Source organism: Camelus dromedarius, chromosome 7 (assembly GCF_036321535.1).
Source record: "Camelus dromedarius isolate mCamDro1 chromosome 7, mCamDro1.pat, whole genome shotgun sequence".
In the NCBI taxonomy this organism is placed as follows: domain Eukaryota; kingdom Metazoa; phylum Chordata; class Mammalia; order Artiodactyla; family Camelidae; genus Camelus; species Camelus dromedarius.
In genome coordinates, this window is record NC_087442.1 from 6690196 (window position 1) to 6710608 (window position 20413).

The following is a 20413-nucleotide window of genomic DNA, read 5'->3' on the forward strand; positions in this document are numbered from 1 at the left end:
ACGCCTGTAGTGTTTATGTGCTTGCACACCAAAGAAGCTGGCGGGTTTCATGCTGTGTGGACACACTGGATGGAGAGAGTAACCACAGAAGAAAGAGCCTAGAAACAGAGAGGACCCCTGAAATCCTGGGGAGGGGGTGAATTTCTACCAGAGAGAAGACTGGTGAACACTGTGGCTCAAGGTGATCTGATCAAGAGTTGGAGATTGAGTTGGACCTCATAGCCAATGAGTGAATCAATCATGCCTGTAGAACAAAAGCCAAAAGACCCGTGGATGCAGGACTTCCCTGGTCTGCATGACTGTTACACATCAAGGTGCCGGGATGGTGACATGTCCTGAGGACAAGGAAGCTTTGCTGTTGGGACCTTCCCAAATCTCACCCTCTGTGTCTCTCCCTTTGGATGGTCCTGATTTGCATCCTTTGTAATAAGACTGTAATTGTAAGTATAGCACCTCCCTGAGTTCTGTGAGTCATTCTGCTAAATTATCAAGACTGAGAGGTCAGTGGGAACCCCTGAATTTCCAGCAAGCTGGTCAGAAGTGGGAACCCCTGAATTTCCAGCAAGCTGGTCAGAAGTGAGGGTGGTCTGGGACCCCTGAACTTGTGGCTGTTCGGAAGCAAGGGCAGTGTCATGGAGGACTGTGTTCTCAAGCTGCGCATTTTGGCCTAACTCTGGGCAAACGGTTCTAAAAGTCTTTGCAGAGTGAGCTGATAACAGAACACAGTTTTAAAATGAATATAGTTTAGAGGCTATGGCTGAACCAGATAAGACGCCTTTAAAAAGAATCTTCACAGGGCTGCATATAGGTTCCAAACAAGCATGGGGTGTCAGTTGGGGTCATGGCAGGAAACAGATGGCTCACCCAGACACTGTTGAATAGATGAGTGTTTTACGGAGAGTCTTTTGGAAAGTGAGAAGTGCTAAGGCAGCCCACAGCTGATGCTGGAAGTCTGGGGCATCTAGATTAAAATTTAAAGCCATGACATTGGGTGAGATCACCAGGGAAGTTGATAAAAACAGAAAAGAGAAAAGGACTAAAACCAGCCCAGAAGTACACCATCTGAAGGTCAGGAAAAGGAGACTGAGCAGAAGGGCCAACAAGGTTAAGAGGAAGCAAGGAGAGGGTGATGGCCTCAAAGTCAAGGGGTTGCCTGTATCAAATACTGCCTTTAAGTGGAATAATACAAGAACCAAAAATCAGGCACTGGATTTAGTAGTGAAGAGGTCATGGATGGTCTTGATGAGAAGCGCTTCACAGGAGAGGGCAAAAGCATGACTGGAAATGGGTATAAGAGAAAATGGAGAAGATTCGCAGTGCATGCATTTGGCAACAGAATCATTTCCAGAATATGTAAAGAACTCTTGAAACTCTGTAATATGAAGGCAAACAGTCCAATAAAAAAGGGCCAAGGACTTGAACACTTTACAAAAGATTTACCAATGGTCAAAAAGCATATAAAAAGTTGCTCAGCCTCACTAGTCATCAGGGAAATGAAAATTAAAACCAAGATGAGACACCACTACAAACCCACTTGAATGGCTCTAGTTAAAAACAGTGACAACATCGTGTTGGTGAGTATGTGGAGCAAATGGAACACTCCAGCTTTGCTGGAGGGAACATTACATAGAAAATAACTTCTTATAAATTTAAACATATGCTTACCACTCAAGCCATCAATTCCATCCCCAGACATTTACTCAAGAGAAATGAAAAAAGTACGTCCACAATATACAGATGCAGGCAGATGTTCATAACAGGTTTGTTCACAGTAACTCGAAACTGGAAGTGATCCATATGTCCATCAAAAAGGGAGTGAACGAACAAACACTGGTACAGCTGACCTTTAAACAACACGGGGTGAAGGATGCCAACCCTCTGCACTGTCGAAAATTCAAGTATAACTCTGTAGTTGGCCCTCTGTATCCTCGGTTCTGCATCCTTGGACTCAACTAATCTCAGGTTGTTTTACTACTGAAAATAATCTGCATAAGTAGATTCGTGCAGTTCAAATCCAAGGGCTGTTCAAGGGTCAGCTGTACATTCATGAATGCAACACTACTCAGCAATTAAAATACAACTACACACACACACACAACAGCAACAAGGATTCATCTCAGGACCACTACACAGAGCAAAAGGAGCCAGACATGAAAGGCTGCATGCTCCGTGAGTCCATTTCTATGAAGTTATGGGACACGTAAAACCACCTGTGGTTTTACAGAAACAGTAATTTAAAGAGTGGCTTTAAAGGGGACCCACAAGCAAACTTAATTTTCTTCTCTGTTCTTTTCTGAACTTTCCACAGTCAATATATTTAATTTTATAATTTGAAAATCAATAAATGGTATTTTAGAAGGAAAAGCATGTTTTGGGGAGGGAGGGATAAATTAGGAGTTTGGGATTAACAGATACACACTACTACGTATAAAACAGATAAACAATGAGGACCTACTGTACAGCACAGGGAACTATATTCAATATCTTATAATAACATAATGGAAAATAATCTGAAAAAGAATATATATATACATACACACACACACATATAATGTGTATAACTGAATCACTCTGCTATACACCTGAAACTAACACAACATTGTAAACCAACTATACTTCAATAAAAGAGCAAAAAAGAATAGCACATTTCTCTTACCTGGTGATGTCAGGCAGGAACTGGTGGTAATTTTAAGTTGGGTCAGAGGTTGGACTCAATGTCCTCTAAGGACCATTCTGATTCTATAATTATTCCAAGCAAATTTTACGACTCAAGTTTGCAATCTGCGTTATAGTGTATAAGGAAGAACGTGAAGTGGTTTGTGACCATCATCTTTGTTCTCATACCCCGGGAAGGGAGTTAGAAAAGGATATTGTTCTACCCAGATCTGGGGAAATTGAGCACCAAGAGGCTTGTGTCTGATCCAAGTCCACAGAATCAGTGGAAGCGTTTCAATTTAACACACGTTATTATGTGCAAGATACCAGGCTGAGCGTGGCTGGAAGGAGTACCTCCCAGCTCCTGCAACCCTAGGACTCCCTGTCACTAGAGCCTAAGCCGGTGTTTGCTATTTTTAAAGAAATGAACCTGCACTTTCTACCACTGTCATTCTAGTGAGCGAATGGCTTTCCTAAGTAAATGGCATTCATTCCTCCCCAGTGATTTTAAAATACTGAGAAAAAATTTAAATGCTGTAAGTCTAATCAGACTAAAGTTAGAGACATTACAGTTCCAAACCTATTTAATGAAACAGAATTTTCCTCCTCATTGGCTGGTCTTCTAGGTTTACACGTTTGCTCAAATCCTGATTGTGGAATGAGTCTCATATGTGGGGTGTTTAGGTAAAGCAACCCCAGGTGCTCTTACTTTATTGATTTTTTAAGGCACTTGCTTCAATATTTAAAAGAGTTTAAGTTTGTTTCTTTAACGATCTTTCAATAAAATGTACATTGACCCAGTTCCTTCTGCAATCGTGACACTGTAATGGCAGAGAAAGACTAATAATAAAAATGAATTCATTTTGTGTGGCTGAAAAGGTTACAGTTCAATGGATTTTAAATGTAATATAGTTAAAGCCCTTAATATCAAAAAAAAAAAAACAACTCAGCAAACACATTCTTTTTAGTACAGAGGCTCTATTGGCATTACTTTGCCAGTAGGTTTTGGCAGCATAACAATATTCAAGATGAAGTCTAAAAACTGTCATTATCAGAGCAATGATAATCGCATCACTTAGATTCTGCTCCAGGTGAAAGCATAAAGGTGTATCAGGAAAATCATTATCCACAGAGTGACTTCAGAATACGGGGTAAATGCCATGGGTCTGAAGGCTCAATTTGGTGACCAGTTCTGCTTTACAGAAGCAGATTTACAGAAGCAGGAGAGCTCTGCTCCCTGGAAATGCTGAAGTTTTTTTAAGGCTACATTTGGAGCCCATTCCAAGAAGTGGAATGCGGGGAGGGTGGAAGAGTTTAGTAGAGGTGATGAGGAGTGGGAAACAGGAAAGATGAGGAGAAATGAGGTAAGCGATCTAAGGAAAGCATTCACTTCTCCTGTGACCCAGCATGTCCTGTGTGTGTGTGTGTGTGTGTGTGTGTGTGAGAGAGAGAGAGAGACAGACAGACAGACAGACAGAGAGAGAGAGAGAGAGAGAGACAGACAGACAGACAGACAGACAGAGACAGAGAGAGAGAAAGCTGTAACAAAATGGACCTAGATAACTCTCAGCCTGGAAGCCTATTAGATTTAGCTTCGGACTTGGAGGCTGTGTTCAAATCCACTCTGGAAAAGGCTTGGGGGAGTCTCTTTTGAACCTCATGGTGACCCCAGACCCACTCTGTACTTCGCCCAAATCCCAGCTCTTAATTAATCAATTTTCTAGAGAAGGCTTGGTGCCTGCCATTCTGCCTGGATTCCCTTGGCTGTCTTGGGAAGAAAGGATATGCTACTGAAAGGATTTGGGACGAGGAAAAGGGCAGAGAGCATCCCCCCAAAGTTTGGTCGTCTTCTTCCACCTCAATATCTCATCATTATCATTATCATCATCATCATCAGTGTAGCATCCAACATTTCTTGAGAGTCAACTCCAGGTCAGATCCCACCTTTGGTACTTTACACATATTATTTCAAAAAATCTGCAAACAACCCCTTGGGGACATACTTTTTATTCATCCCATTTCACAGCTGAGGAAACTGAGGCACCAGATGAAGTTACATTGCCTAAAAGGACACACAGCTCCTGAGAGGTAAAGCCCAGCAGTCTGTGTGCCTGCAAAATCTGAGCTCCCCCACCTCGTCTGCCCGGGTCCTATGCCGCTGCCAAGCTAGGCTGGCATGATGCCCACAGCAAGTGCACCAAATACTGGGAATGGTTGGAGAGCAAGGCGCCCCAGTGTCGCCTCCGCCTGGTGTCCTCCTTGCCCCCATTTTGCTACCTCTCCTTTTACAGATCTTCTGATTTGCACGACCCCATCCCTCTTTACATCCATCTCTGGTAGCAAGATGGATTTTCAGAGATGATCTGAACGTCGGAGGTCAGAGGCTACCAAAACCTGTCAGCCACTCCGCACCCCTGTGCACTTGTGAAGCACAGAGATGCTACGGGGTTGGTCATCCAGATCCTCCCAGGTGTCATTCTCCCAGGGAATCAGGAGTCAGGCTGGGCTGGGGGGGGCTCATTTCTGTCTGTTCTGCTGGTGGCTGGGGTGACAATATAGGGAGGGACGCCTGAGCGGGTGGCAGTGTTTACTCAACTGTTATATTTACACCTGTTTGACCTCCACTTCCTTTTTTTCTAAACTGAAATACAGTCAGTTACACTGTGTCAGTTTCTGTTGTCCGGCACAATGTCCCAGTCATGCATATACATCCATCCATCCACTTCCTTTCTGATGCTCTTCCTTCATCTTCACTTTTGAACCACCAGCTCAGACCCTCGTTTTGACCCACAAAGGTTTTCTTTTTTCATTACCATCCCCTCCAGCATTTGGATCATATTCCCTCATCTCAAAGCTGTTAGAGTAGGGCCAATGCTTTTAGGTCACTAAGCGATGACAGGGAAGCATGCAAATCAAGTGCACCTGAGAAAGCACCAAGAACCCATGCACTCTCACAGGCAGCAAGTGTGCGCAGAACCCACTATTTATGAACATGTTTCATTCATTTATTCAGTCACTCAGCAAACACTTCCTGATGCTCTCTGGTGCCCAGGGCTCAGGGACAGAGCTGTGAGAAGCACAAGTGGGAGAAAATTCCTGGGCTGAACCTTCAAAGGCACGGCAAGCTCCCATTTGTACAAGCAACACTAAATCCCATTGCCACCCCAGCATTTCATATTAGATGCAAAAGACCCACGCTCTACGCGTGACCCTGGGCTGGACGGGAGTTTGTAGAAACCTCACCTACACTAGCTTCCCTTGGAAGTTTTCCTGCCTCCACGCTCAGCGCCGGTTATGGCTAACGACCACTAGAGGGCATTTTAACACTAGCTCAGGACCAGCTCCAGGCCACCCGGTCCATCAAAATTCTCACACTCAGCCTCCGCGCAGACTTCTCCCTCTGCCAAGCAGAAGGGCAGAGTGTAACCCTTCAGAACCTCAGACTGCATGTGGAGATACATTTATTTTTCCAAGAGAAGATACACTTCTGTGAGATAGGAACCTGCTTTCAGTTACCCGTGCATGAGAAACAACCGTTCTGCCTATTGTACTAAAAAAAATAGCTTTGAGAATTACCATCTTTGAGAGTGATTTTAGCGCACTGTAGATGGATGTAACGGCATCGTGCCTCCCAGATTGGACTTCAGTTTTCATGCCAGACAAAATAGAAATCCAGGAACCTTATCTTCTTTCTCGGGAGATGATTTATGGATTTAATGTGTTTGGGGGGAAAAATGAACTCTCTGAGCTTGGGCTGCATTCTAGAGGAAGAAAGAGAACTGACATCTCAAACCCTAAGCTGGATCAGAAATTGCATTGCAGCCACCTTCCCACTGAGCTGTAAGAAATGTAAAGCGAAGTGAACACATTTTTCTGCAGTACAGGAATGGAGGTCCTGTCCAGCCCTGCAGCGCAAAATTCATTTGCAGACGAAATTGCTTTAGAAAAGAAATGGAAAACTTGGAAGTGTTGACATATTCATTACGAGCCCTTTTCTGTTTCAGATCAGATGAGTTTCATCAGTTGAGCTTCTTTTTTCTTTGGTTCCTCTATATAATTTTTATGAATTGCAGAAGAGCAAATATTGGATCCCTGTGGTAAAAAAATTAAGTAAGATAACGTGGGCCTCCCGCCCCTTGTGGAAATGTTAAGGAATAGCTCAAATGCCTAAGTCTTCTCCGAGCCAGTCCTCCCACCCCCAGGATGATTAAGATCCCCCCTTTTCTGTGCTTTCTCAGCACAAGTATAAACACACTTAGGCGGGCCCTCGGTTCACGTCTGCGGGCTTGACGGTCTCTTCTGCTGGACTGTGGCTCCCGGGGGCACCAGTCACGCTGCCCGCTGTGAACACACAAGGTGCCGAGGATGTGCCCCGTGGGCTGAGCTGCAAACTGGTGGAACAGAAACCTTGGTCCTGAAGGCCCTGCTGAAAACGACCTGAGAGCTGCGCTATTACTTTTTGCTTTAAAAAAAGAGTAGGGAATTGGGAAGGGAGGAAGGGAAGTAACCTTTGTGGGGCGACAGACCATGCTAGATGTTTTCATGTATATTTTAATTTAACACACACACACACATTAAAACAGGTGGCCTTATTCCCATTCTACAAATAAGCAAGCAGAGAATTTGGTAACTTGCCAGAGAACAGAGTTAGAAGGTGGAAGAAGAGACTGTCAATAAGGATGCTTAAAAATGTATGTTTTAGGTACAACTTCTGAATCTAACCATCCCAACCCATGGGGGTCTCTGTTTAGACTCTGACCATCCTCAAAGGGAACTCTTCCTTCGGGCACTGTGGCCTCATTTCCAGCCCAGATGCTAACACTCTATTCTGTCTCCCCCGTCTGTAATTGACACGCTGATATGGAGACCGGCTTGTTAAAGTCTCTTCTGGAGGAGAATCAGGTGGATGAGCTTCTCCTATCTGAAGAAATGTATATCGAGTGTGTATACAGCTTTTCTCTCCTCCCAGAATATAAACTCCTTGAGGGCAAAAGAGACATTTCATTCATTCTCCCTGCCCCACCAACTCACCATCATCTACCTGGATTTCATCCACGTAACAGGTACACAGCACATATTTGTTATCCTCAAGTTTATCTTATTTAAAATAATTTTTTTTTACTGAAGTGTACTTGATTTACAATGTTAGTTTCAGGTGTACAGCCAAGTGATTCAGTCATACATATACATACATTAATATTTTTTTCTTTTCAGATTCTTTTCCATTATAGGTTATTAAAAGAAATTGAATTGAATATAGCTCCCTGTGCTACACAGTAGGTCCTGGTTGTTTATCTATTTTATATATAGTAGTGTGTGTCTGTTGATCCCTAACCCAAAATTTATCCCTCCCTGCCCTTTCCCTTTTGGTAACCATAGTTTGTTTTCTATGTCAGTGAATCTGTTTTGGGTTTGTAAATAGAATTTGTATCATCTTTTTAAGGTTGCACATATAAGTGATATCATATGATATTTGTCTCTCTCTGACTTACTTCACTCAATATGAAAATCTCTAGGCCCATGTGTTGCTGCAAATGGCATTATTTCATTCTTTTTCGTGGCTGAGTAATATTCCATTGTGTGTGTGTGTGTGTGTGTGTGTGTGTGTGTGTGTGTGTGTGTGTGCGCGCGTGCGCACATACACATATGACATCTTTTTTATCCAGTCATCTAATGATGGACATTTAGGTTGTTTCCATGTCTTGGCTGTTGTAAATAGTGCTGCTATGAACACTGGGGTGCATGTGTCTTTTCAAATTAGAGTTTTCTCCAGATATATGCCCAAGAGTGGGATTGCTGAATCATAGGGTAAGTCTATTTTTGTTTTTTTAAGGAACCTCCACACTGTCCCTCATAGTGGCTGCACTAAATTACATTCCCACCAACAGTCTAGGAGGGTTCCTTTTTCTCCACACCCTCTCCAGCATTTATTGTTTGTAGACTTTTAATGATGGCCATTCTGACTGGTGTGAGGTATACCTCTATTCTCCTCAAATTTATACTGAAGGAAGTTGAGTTCATTTTAACTGCACTTCCCAAGCAGCCTTATGGAATGGCATTGATGACCACCTGACTTTACCCAAGTCAGGCTTAAGGAATGGTTGCTGTTTGGGATTTCCCATCACGCGCTGGACATGGCTAAGAGATAACGTCAACAGATGTCATCGCGTTAAATTCTTAGTGCTCTTCATATGATTTTAATATAAGAAAAGTGCACTGTTAATGGAACAGCCCAGAACCATCTTAAGAACGTTTCATCTTAAGCAGGGTTTTCATCACACTCTCCACTGCACACCTAGGAACCGTGTCCTCAGATACTCGGTGCGCAGACTGCTAAGTACAGAGGTGGTCTCAGTTTAAAGCTGCAGGTTGATTTGAAGGCACAGCAGGGGAGGAACCCTTGGCACTGATAGTTGTGTATCCTGTTCTTCTGTTTTAGAGACACTTCATCCAATAGTCCTGCTTTCTGTTCAGAATTAAATAAGGAAAACTTGCTAAAATATCCTTCCATGGCCCAGAACTCAACCTAAAGACAAATTACACAAAGCTAATGAGGTCGTGAAGCTTTTGATGTGTGTCTCAGTGGTGAGCAGGCTTCCCTGGATACGTGGAAATGCTGACAACAAAACAAAACAAACTCTGACTCATGTACAGACCAAATTAGTGGGCAAGTTTCCAGTCCACGCATCCCTCTCTCTTCTCCTTCCAGGTAGCTTCTATGGAATTAAACCACTATCACGACATAAGAAAAATAACACTGACCAATGCCCTCCGCAGAATGATGTATGTGTCAGCCTCCTGTTACAGCAGAAGGTGAAGCGGTAACACACCTGCTGAGAAGCCCAGCGGAGGGCGAGTGAATGGGAGGGAGAGATTTGGCGATTCCACAGACCTCTTCACCACGCCTGCCATCACCTCCCTTCTGTCAAACACACTTGTAGTGCACAACCAAGGCTGAGCTCATCACCCAGAGAAGACAAACATTAACTCAGCCAAAGGGAAGGAGTTACGGTAACTGTAAGTTCAGAGCAGGGCCTTGGCTAGCGAGGTCAACTTCCTTTATTTGTTTTGACACCCCTAAAAAGATTTAATGCTTCCCGACAGTGTTATTTTATTTAATAAAGGCTTGAACAACCTCAGATAATAAAGTTTTCAGGAGTGTTCACATCTGTATGCTTTTTTAGTTTTGTTTTTTTACTGGCAGAAAGTTCAAGGGTAATAAAGGCCTATGGTTTTAAATAGTGCATCTGAGCTTCGGCATTTAATTTCAGGCCAGGCTCCCCGCTAGCACAGAAGAGAAGGATGCTGAAATGCAAAGACAGGTTACAGCTCTGCTTCCTGGAGAACAGACAGGGAACTTCTCGTGTCACACGAACACTGGCCTGAACGTTGGCCTGCGCACTTCTCTTCCACTTAGAAAAGGCGTGCTTTTATGACCTCCAGCAAATCTCAATAGGCATTTCTTTTAAAAAATGTGTTCTCTCGCCCCATCACATGAAGTTATTCTTTCTCTAAGGAGATGATCATCTATTTTGGTATTTCAACAATGAGTCTAATTTTTGATAAATCGCAGTAGGTTACATATCTAGTCTCTTGTTGAGCGTAAACGCTCCTCATGGTTCACGTTAAAGGCCATAGGTCACTGATTTCACAACACTGAGATCACCCGGCGTACACTTTTCTACACCTTTCGTTTATTATCTAACAATACAGGCTAGAAATTGTGCTGAGTCAGTTTTCTGATTTAGTGAGGTGGACGCGTTGGCCTCTTTGAGGAAGGTCCTCTATTGCCTCTGACCAGACCACCTGATCCATCGTCAATTTAAACACCACTTAAATCACAGTGTTTGGAGTCTGGACTTGGGAATCAGGCAGATGTGGGTTTGGACCTCAACTCTACCCCTTACTGACCTCTCTACATCTGATTCATCTGTAAAATGGGAATAATGCTATTCATCCCACAGGAGCACGATTTACAGAGAGCGCTAAGGAGACTGGTGCACGGGACACTCAAGAAATCTTGGTTGTTTTTACTACTACTACTATTATTATTATTATTATTGTTGTTGTTGTTGTTATTATTATTATTATTGCCTTTATAGAGTTTTCCTGTGTTGGGTCGGGGTGGGATTCCTGGCCTCTTCATTAATATTCTTAAGAAAAAACGTTTAAACCAAATAATCTATATGAGCAAAACTAACAATTTTTAAAAAGCTTGCTCCTTCAACCTCTTTTCCTAAAGAGACTTTAACACGCACGTGTCACAGACTCACAGACGTAGAAAACAGACTTGTGTTATCAGAGGGGAAGAGAGGTGGGGGGGGATAAACTAGGAGTTTGGGATTAGCGGATACAAACTACTGTATACAAAATAAACAACAGGGTCCGACTGTGGAGCACAGGCAACTATATTCAATACCTTGTAATAACCTATAATGAAAAAGAATATGAGTATGTGTGTGTATAACTGAGTCACTGTGCTGTATACTAGAAACTAACCCAACATTGTAAACTTCAATGTATACTTCAAGTGTACTTCAGTAAAAAACAGCATGCACGTTTCACCCTCTGGCGGCAGGTGGCATTCTCTGAGCCACGGAGAAGGCTGTCTTGACACCTTCTGGGCTGCTTTCTCCCCATCTCAGTCTCTAAGCATAACACAGGTCCAAACAGTTTATCAGAGAAGCACTACCTCCCACTCCTACCTTGATTGACTTCAAACACAAACTTGCCCCAAAAACTTACTTTTATTTAAAGGTCCTAAACACATCAAAAGTTTATCAGGTGAACTGGCAGGGGTGAGCCTGGTTCTCTTGATGGCTCCCAAAGGCGACAAAGAGGCAACGAGTGACCCTGGAGGAGGGGTCTAGATAAGAGTCTGTCTCTCGTGAGCACTGGGACCTTGTTCATCACCTGGACACCCTCAGTCTCTCTCTTCTCAACTGTCTCGTGGGGCTAACAGCACCAGCTTCCCCCAACTCATGAGGCTGAGCATGTCAAACGAGGATGTGTATGAATGTTTTGAGCACCACGTGGCATGATTATCCAGGCCCTTCCGGCACAGAGACAGCTTCTCCTGGCTTGAGGATGTTACCTGAAATGCCTCACAAGTGAACGTCCCTCCACATACCGAGAGCGGCACCCCCTGCCTGCCAGTGTTTCCTGCCAATTAACACACATCGCAGCCCTGTGAGTCCGTGATTGAATTACTTTTCATTTCACTGCTAATAAAATTCCTCCCACAATTTTTCATTGTTGCCATCTGTTTTATTTATTTTTGACCTACAGAAAGCTGTGCATAATTAAGGTACACAACTTGATGAGTTTGGAGTTAATTATATACCCATGAAGCCATCACCACAATCTATGACATTTTTGTTACAGCAGCTAATATAACCCCACCTGATACATAAATGAGTACCTTGAAGCAGAGCACTGCTGCAGTGGGAACTAAAATTTGCAGCATTGGTCCTGTATGGATTATAGAGGCTGAAAAGATGGTATGCAGGCAAATGTTTTGTAGAACTGTTGCCTCACGTCACCCAGAGGGCAGACTGAGTGCCTGGGGACTTGTGGCTTTACAGAAAGTACTTTGAAAGAGCCAGAGTGGTCCCAGGTATTAGTGGCTTCCTGCTGCCCATGTTAAGGAAGAGATGAGTTCAGAAAAGAGCTGGCCAGTTTCCAAACATCAACGAATGGGAATAAAGTCCAAAAATTCCGAGCCTCACACCAGAGAGTAAGAAGAAAGACCGCAAAAAGCTTTGACCAACGAAGGCACATTAAAATTTCTCAGCTCAGCAAACAGACTTAGCCTCATGCGCCAAGTTAAAATGAAGGGTCTTTACTCCCCACCTAAACCTTTTGTTTCAGATGGCCTCAAGGTAGCTGCCATGACCTTGAGAGAGAGCATGGGTACTTGGAAGTGAATAATGATGCAGAGCCAAGAGTCATGTCTAGGAAAGGATTTAAGGGGTGTCCACTGGTACATGAAGCTGACTGGAAGCAAACAGATCAGAGCCAACTCAGGCTTTGAAGGAACTGTAATGGCAAAGAAATCACAGGTCTGCAAAGGCTTGTGAGTGTAAAACAATCCTCAGGGCAACCGACACCTGCAGGAAACGGTCCCTGAAAGTTGCACAGCTTCAAGGAAGGCATTATCACCCACGCGCAGTTCAGAGGAGAGCCGTGGGGAGCCCTGCAAACCCTGGACAGGAATTTGGTCTGATCCAGGAACTACTCCCACTGCCAAGGGTGGCAGCGGTCGGTCCTCAGAGATCACACCCAGCATGATTTCATCCCTGCTATGCACCACAGGACTTCCATTGTTTTAAATTGTAAACTTAAAAAAAATAAAGAACTACAGATGATTTACAATGCTGTATTAGTTTCTGGTGTACAGCACAGTGATTCAGTTATACATATATATATATATATATTCTTTTTCATTATAGGTTATTACAAGGTATTGAATATAGTTCTCTGTGCTATACAGTTTCTTATTTATTCTGTACATAAAGTATCTGCCAATCCTTCTACCCACCCCCTCCATTGCCCCCGGTAACCACAACTTTGTTTTCTATGTCTGGGAATCTCTTTCCGTTTTGTAAATAAGTTCATTTGTGTCTTTTCTTTTTTTAAGATTCCACATAGAGGTGATATCATATTATATTTGTCGTTCTCTGTCTGACTTACTTCACTTAGCATGATAATCTCTAGATGGACTTTCCTTTTAAAAATATACCTGATATGACAGACTTTTATTGGGTTAACCCCTGACTTTTTAGGGTTAATTTGTCACAGCAACTGGTGTCATCCCAGCCTCTGTGTCTTTTTCTCGATTCCTGGCATTTAACGCACTGCTCCCTGCTATTGTTGGTAATACCTCTGTGAGCATTTTTAGGATTCAGAGTCAGTATATAACTCAATGAGCAATTGATGTAGTTGTTTTTATACAGTTTGGTTGAAATTCTTATCAACAGCAGGTAAGAAATTATCATCTTTATTTTAAGAGACAGAATTCAGTGATTTGGCGGAACATCTGTTTTGAAAATTCCTGTTGAAAACAATCAAAGTCATGCTGTTTCTAATATAAAAATTGGGGGACTTAATTATTATTTGTTCCTGAGGACCTGGAATTATTTTTTTAAGAAAGTTCGCATTTTGCTTGCTGGAAATCTGTATGAGCTGCTTCTTGGCAAAGATGGGATGACCCTCCAGTTAGATGAAAGCCAAAATGATACATCTTTACCATCTGTTCATTTGATTTTTAGAGAATATGGATTCTGAGTATCTGTGCCAGAGAATATAGCCCCAAACCCTCCATTATCATCTTCCATAAAACCCCCAAATATGTGATAGCTCTTCAAAGAGCATGTAGTTAATTCTTTTTTTTTTTTTTTTTGGAGCTAGTTTTATCCTTGGATCAGGCCAGAACATCAGAAAGCTGTATCACCTCAGCCCTTGTCTCCTTCATCTCCCATCCTCCTGTTCCACTCTACTGCCTACAGAGCTGTTTGGGCTGAAATCCATTTGTAAGCTATGCCTGACTTTCCTAAGGAAACGTTCCAACAAGCAGGTTTGTGAAAAACACACTTGTTGCAGAAATACTGGTGAAGGTCACCTTTCTCGGGACCTGCTGTGTAATGAGGAGGACAAGGGCCATCAAACATCACTGCATTTTTTTTTTAAATCTGAAGAAATATAGCCAAATGTCCAAATTTTTACTGTTTGGATGATGACTACATTAACTGCAGTTTTATTATTCTCTGTGCTTCTGCATATTTTTGAACTATCTTATAATCACGAAACAGCAGCATCACTCAATTTCTTACTGGCCAGAGGTATCCACTTCCAAAATTGTTATGACCATCCTTGCAGACATCTCTCTGTTCAGGAGTGGTTAAGAGCATGTGTAAACTTCAGTGCGATAGACCAAGGCTCATCCAGGCTTCGGCTGCCCACTGCTCTCTAACGGGTGGGCTACATCACATTCTCTGAGCGTCAGTCTCCACGTCTCTAAAATGGGGATGACCATGGGACACAGCTCATGAGCTTCTTGTGAGGACTCAAGGAGAGGACGTGTGTCAAGTGCTAGCAGGTGCCTGGGCCACTGTCAGCATCCGTAAGTGGAGCCACCATCATGCTGTGTGGACCCAGCTATGGGCAGCTTGCTAAGCCAGTAAATAGAATCCACGGTAGATTAAAAAAGAAAAGTGAAATTTTCTATAGGAGCTGGGATATTTTATCTTTATCGATGGTGGACTTCTGGCCACCAAGAAGTTTTGAGCCAAACTTCTGCAAGTGGGGAAGACCCTCTGACTGGATACCTGGATTCCACTCCCCCCTTGTCTTGAGGCTTTTTAATTCTCAATTTCATTTTATGCACTCCCTGTACACCACCTTACATCCCCTGCGCCATGTGGTTGGGGCAAAAGGAAGGAAAGAAGACAGAAGGGAGAAGCCAGGGACGGCAGGCAGGAAAGGAAGAAGAAAGGCTTTGAAACATGAGACTTTGAAATTATTCATTGTAATGTTCAGTTCTTGCATTCGGGCCAATTGGCACATTTTTTTTTTTCACTGCAGACAGTATTTTTCAGGTGCTCTCTGCCTGCTCGGGGTTGGTTTTACATTTTGACTGGCATTAAGCCTTTAGCTATCATCGCCGGTGCAACCGTGAGTTTTCATAAACGACGCCACTTGAGGGCTGTCACGGGCTCTCGATCACGTGTCTGATAACTCCCAGAGTCAGTCCTTCATTATCTGCGTGGAGATTGGGCACTTTGTTTTTTGGCAGCAAATGTTTCATCCAAGGTCAATTTCCCTCAAGTGCTCAGCACCATTTCAGACGGTGTGTGCTCAGGGAATGCAAATTAATCTAATGTTAGCTTTAGCCAAACCCAGCTAGGAAAGCAAACCTGCTTCTAAAAACACTATAGACACTGATAAACATCATCTAAATGATGTGATGTTTGTACATGTATACAATCTCACCTTAATTCCAAAGGCATCATTCCACAGCACTTTTAAACTCGTCTCTGAATTAGCCTTACTTTTGTTCTTTGATTAGAAGTATGTTTTAATCTGAAATTATTTAAATATAATCTGTCATTATATTTTATTGTAACTGGGGGCTGTGAGACTATGTTGAGGATGTATGTGTGTTTCACATTTTTGTTAGACTATAAAAATGCAACAGGTACTTGTAATAACAAATGAGGAAATACAGAAAACACCAGAAAAAATGAAATCAAGGAGTTCAGGCCTTTTAAGCACTAGCTACCCGGACTCCTTCCTTGGCACCTGCAATAAACACTGCACTTTCCTTCACCACAACCCGGGGTCAGTAGATTGGCTTTACTGCATGTGGGCAAAGTGGACCCAAATTTGGTTTGGTAACAAAACCATTTATAATGCCTTTACACACAAGTAATCATGATTAACATTATATCTCTTTCCACACATTCTTGAGATTGTAGAAGTTCTCAAGATGGATTTGTAGATAGCTTCCAAGGGAAAAAAAATAGACTGATTCTGGGGTTCTAAAGGTTCCCTTGGAATTACTTCCACGTTCTGCAGCCTTCCCTCCCTGCAAGGAAGCAGGTCATGGAAAGAGGGAGTTGGCTGGACTCCAACTGTAAGAAGGCACCATATCTCTGCTTCCTCCACCATCTCTACCTTTGCTTTTCATCCGGGCTGGATTAGAGAGGCCAGGCTGAGAAAGACCACTGTGCCCCAGACCATGAAGTCTTTCCAGGCTGGAATCAAATGGGTTGAGGTGTCTGGCTTTCTAAATGCATCTGGAAGTCTCAGTACAATTGCATCAATTGTATGACAGAAGAGAGGACAGAACTTTCCAACACCCTGGGGACAGGTTCTGTGCCTGAATTTGTCCCATGCCTTTGAGAATAATTCCTGCTTCTGTCTCGTCCTTTACCTCCAAGTGCCATGGAGCCAATGTTTCTCACACCCATCACATTTCCTTTTCCTGGAACTGTATTCCTGTTCTCTTGGAGGATTCTCGCCAATTCCCCACTCTGATCATGAGGTTTCATTATGGGCTATCAGTCGTTACTCCCCCCTCCCCACGACAGGGTGAATATGTGACCCAAGCCAGGCCAATCAGAGACCTTCCAGGGATTTTAAAATTGAGAACCAAGAAACTAAGACCTTCCTTCTAGTAGCAAAACTGGGAAGATGTGAGCCCAGTACTTCAGTGTCTGTGCTCCACTGTTAGAGCAGGCAGACAGCTAGACATAAGCAGAGAACGGGGGATGCAGGCCATATGGCAGGAATTGGGCAGAAATGGAGGGGCAGGGACCAAATGAAGGAAACCATACATCGTGCAAATAACAGGGGTCCCTGGGCAGAGAAAGAAAAGCAGGAACCTCTGGGCTGATAAATGGTCACATCACACATTTAGGGGTGACAAGTGTTCTGGAGGCCAACAAAGAAAGGTGGAAAAAACAGGAATCTCCAGTGTCCAAATGCAACCTTTTGTTCATTACGCCCTCATTACAATAAAATTAGCCTTGCAGGTCAGCAGTACCCATCATGCACCGACACTGTGAGACTTCTGATCCAGACTAAATGAGGACAAAAATCCCTCCTCCCTTTGGGAAAGTGGAGCTGGGATGAAAATCAGAGAGTATGACCCCAAACCCTTCCCTCCCCAATGACTATTCCACCCATTCATTTTTATACCCTATGTAGTCAACTTGCCAAAGAAACTCAGGGCAGCTGCTCACCTGAGTCTGCCCGCTCTCCCCTTGAGAGTGTACCATCTATCCCTTAATAAATCCCCACTTTCTTTCTTAACCTCTGTGTCTGGTCTCTGAGTTCTTTCTGCGGCAGGAAAAGAACCTAGTCACTGGCAACATCTTGGTATGTGAAATAAGTGGCCTGCAGCAAGAGGTATTCATCCAGTAATCCAGTGCTCAGAGGGAGGTGGCCCAGCATAGCTGATGGAGGGGGGAAGGGATGGAGGCAGGGAGAGGGAGAGAGAGGGCGGGGGGCACTCAGTGGTGGTCCAGTCTTTGAATCTGCTAAGTTCCCTGGATTCTCTTTCAAAATTTTGGTTTTCCATTTCTTAAATCTATAGCCTGCCCTAGGAATTATCCCTACAAATGAATTCTGAATGGGTTTTCTGTCATTTGTAACCAGAAGAACCCTGAGCATTAGAAGCAGATCCCCCCAACCCCAAACCCTCAGCCGCCTCTCAGTCCCCTGGATTCTCTGTGGCCTCTGGCTCCTGTTATCTGGATTTCTCTGCCTTTCTATGCCTCAAAAGCCCTTAACATTGTCCACCCCTCTCCCATTCTTGAGGTCACTCTCTAATTCACTGTGGCAGGTACCTGATATTTAATATTTAAAGAGGTGCCGGTACATTCCAAAGATTTCCCGTTGGTGGAATTTGTCAGGAGGGAAGCCTTCTTGACCTACTCGTCCTCCAGACTCATCTGGGGAAAGGTACCCAGAAATGGAATTATTTAGCCCATCACCTGGAATCTCCTCTCCCACTCACCTCACCCCCATCTCTGCACCAGCTTCCTCAACCCATGGGACTCAGTCCGGACAAACAAGGTATTTTCTTGGAGAGCGTGAGGATTAACCCTGCAAAATTCCACAGCTGAAAAAGGTCTCTTCCATTACACTGTCCTTAAAAACTCATTGTTGAGCTCTTTTTAACTTTGACTATTATTTTGCAAAAGTGAAATGGCAAGATAATCACTTTGTTTAAGTGAGGTGACAGACGGCGTAGTTTAAAACAAAAGCATGCCACTAATTAAAAGCCAATAAACACAACGTTGATAAAATGCTATAAAACCATCCTTCTCCTGTTATAGTATAAACCATATTAATCTTGGACTTGCGGGATTGCTGAGTGGCACCTGAGTTCTAGTTAAAGGCGGGTATGGTTTACTCTCTACATAATCTGCAGCACCTAATCTGTGCCAGGCACTGAGCTAGACTCAGCGACGTCTGTCACTAGGAGAGGACCTTGTTTACGCCCCATTTGATCGATTGCCCAATAAGCTGTAACTGTCATGTTGTCAGTTTCCTAGGAAAGACCTCTCCTGAAAATGCCCACTGGCATTCACTGCCAGAGGCCAAGCGTAAACGCCACATCAAGTTATGAATTTGACATCCACCAGTGCTTGAAAAGAGACGGGGCTCGTGGCTCTCCTCTGCAACCTGAATGTCCCCCAGCAACCAGCCGAATCCAGACGGGGTCGGAGAGGCGGCTGAACCCTGCCAAATGACACTCCACTCCACTGACACAACAGCGGCCCCCTGCCATTCTTCCTCCTGACAGGTATCTATTTGGAACTCCTTCTGGAGCATGCAGCGACACTTTGCAGCCTTGATCTTCGGCTGAGTTCCTAGGGAGACCTCCTTGCGGCATGTTTTAGTCATGGTGTCTCCCAGGCTGGTTTCTTCATTGTAAACACTGGTGGGGGTGTGTGTGAGGGGGTAGGGACAGTCAGTGAACCGGAAATAAAACTGGAGTGTCATAATAAAACCATCCCTTTGTGCGTGGAAAGTCTACAACCCAGAGTCTGAGATTCTGGGGAAGCTTTGCATACGGAGGATTTTTAAGGTGAAGCGTTCACAGAGGAAGGAAAAAAACAAGTTATTCACACTGTGCTGGAGTAGTGAAGGAAGTAGGTCAGATAAACCAAAATAACCTTTTCTGTGAGACATGATAAGCTTCAGGCGTCTGAGAGAGTGGGGAAAAAGATGGTGCAACAGGTAAAAGCAGTCGACTGATAGACGTGGTGTCGACCTAACAGTGGGAGGGCTACAAAGAACAGATGGAGTAAACATCTATTCTGCCTCCTCCCAAGAAAACTCTTCTCCATCAGCTCCGTCACTGTCTTTCCTGTTGGAAATATGTATCTTTCATTTCACTCGTTAAAGTTTTTAGGAGAAAGTCTAATAATAATCTCTTCTGCCCGTCCCAAGTACCCCCAACAAAACCGATGGCCAAGTACGACACAGGACAGGGGCTGCAGTGCTCTACCACGTACAGCTGGTATGTGACGTCTGCGTACCTTGAGAATGACGGTCTTCTCGTGACGGGTGATGTTAACACTGTGAGGTTGTCCATTGGCCATGTTCCTGTGGTCAACGTCGATATTATATGGCTCCCTGGTGCCACCCAGGTTGTACCGAACCTGTAAGCTTCCTGTATAGAGAAAAGGAAAGAAACTCACTTTTCTGCTCTAGGTTTCATTTTAAAGTCTCTTTCCCCACCCCCTGAGGCTTAGGTTTCCATTAACCTCTGCTCCTTCTTTCAACATCCGCCCACACCGTCGCCATGCTGAATTCTGACTCACTGGCTTGGAGGCACACTCACCCGTAGGGTAACAGCACCAGGCACACATGTGCTTACATGCTAACAACCATGAGCCATCAGTGACCACCATCCGACGGTCAAGCTGAAGCAGCAAGTGCTATAAATGATTCAAGCTGGGATTGTGCCTGGGAAGGCAGAATGGGACGTATACAATATAGGACTGTGGCAACGCCTACAGGCCCCGCCGAACACCATGTGAAATAAAAAATAAACGCTATTGTCTCATGTCATCAGCAGGGACATGAGGATGCAGGGATGGTCTCATGTCATCAGCAAAGTGTGACATTCGGCATATAAAAGAATCATGAGCATATAGTATTCAAAATAAACATCATTTATAAAAGATAAATACATGAGATTTGGGGTGGCTTCACTGAGACCAAGAAAACAAAGCAACGGATT

The 20413-nt window shown here is 43.7% G+C and overlaps 1 protein-coding gene across 3 annotated transcripts in view; it reads right to left on the minus strand.

The window, feature by feature from the left end:
• CNTNAP2 (contactin associated protein 2) overlaps window positions 1–20413 on the minus strand; it is a 1833097-nt gene that overhangs the window by 129004 nt on the left and 1683680 nt on the right. For all 3 annotated transcript variants that reach the window (XM_064487267.1, XM_064487269.1, XM_064487268.1), the window contains one exon: window positions 19707–19840. In XM_064487267.1, coding sequence (XP_064343337.1) covers window positions 19707–19840 — 134 coding nt within the window. The remainder of the gene's footprint in view (window positions 1–19706; window positions 19841–20413) is intronic.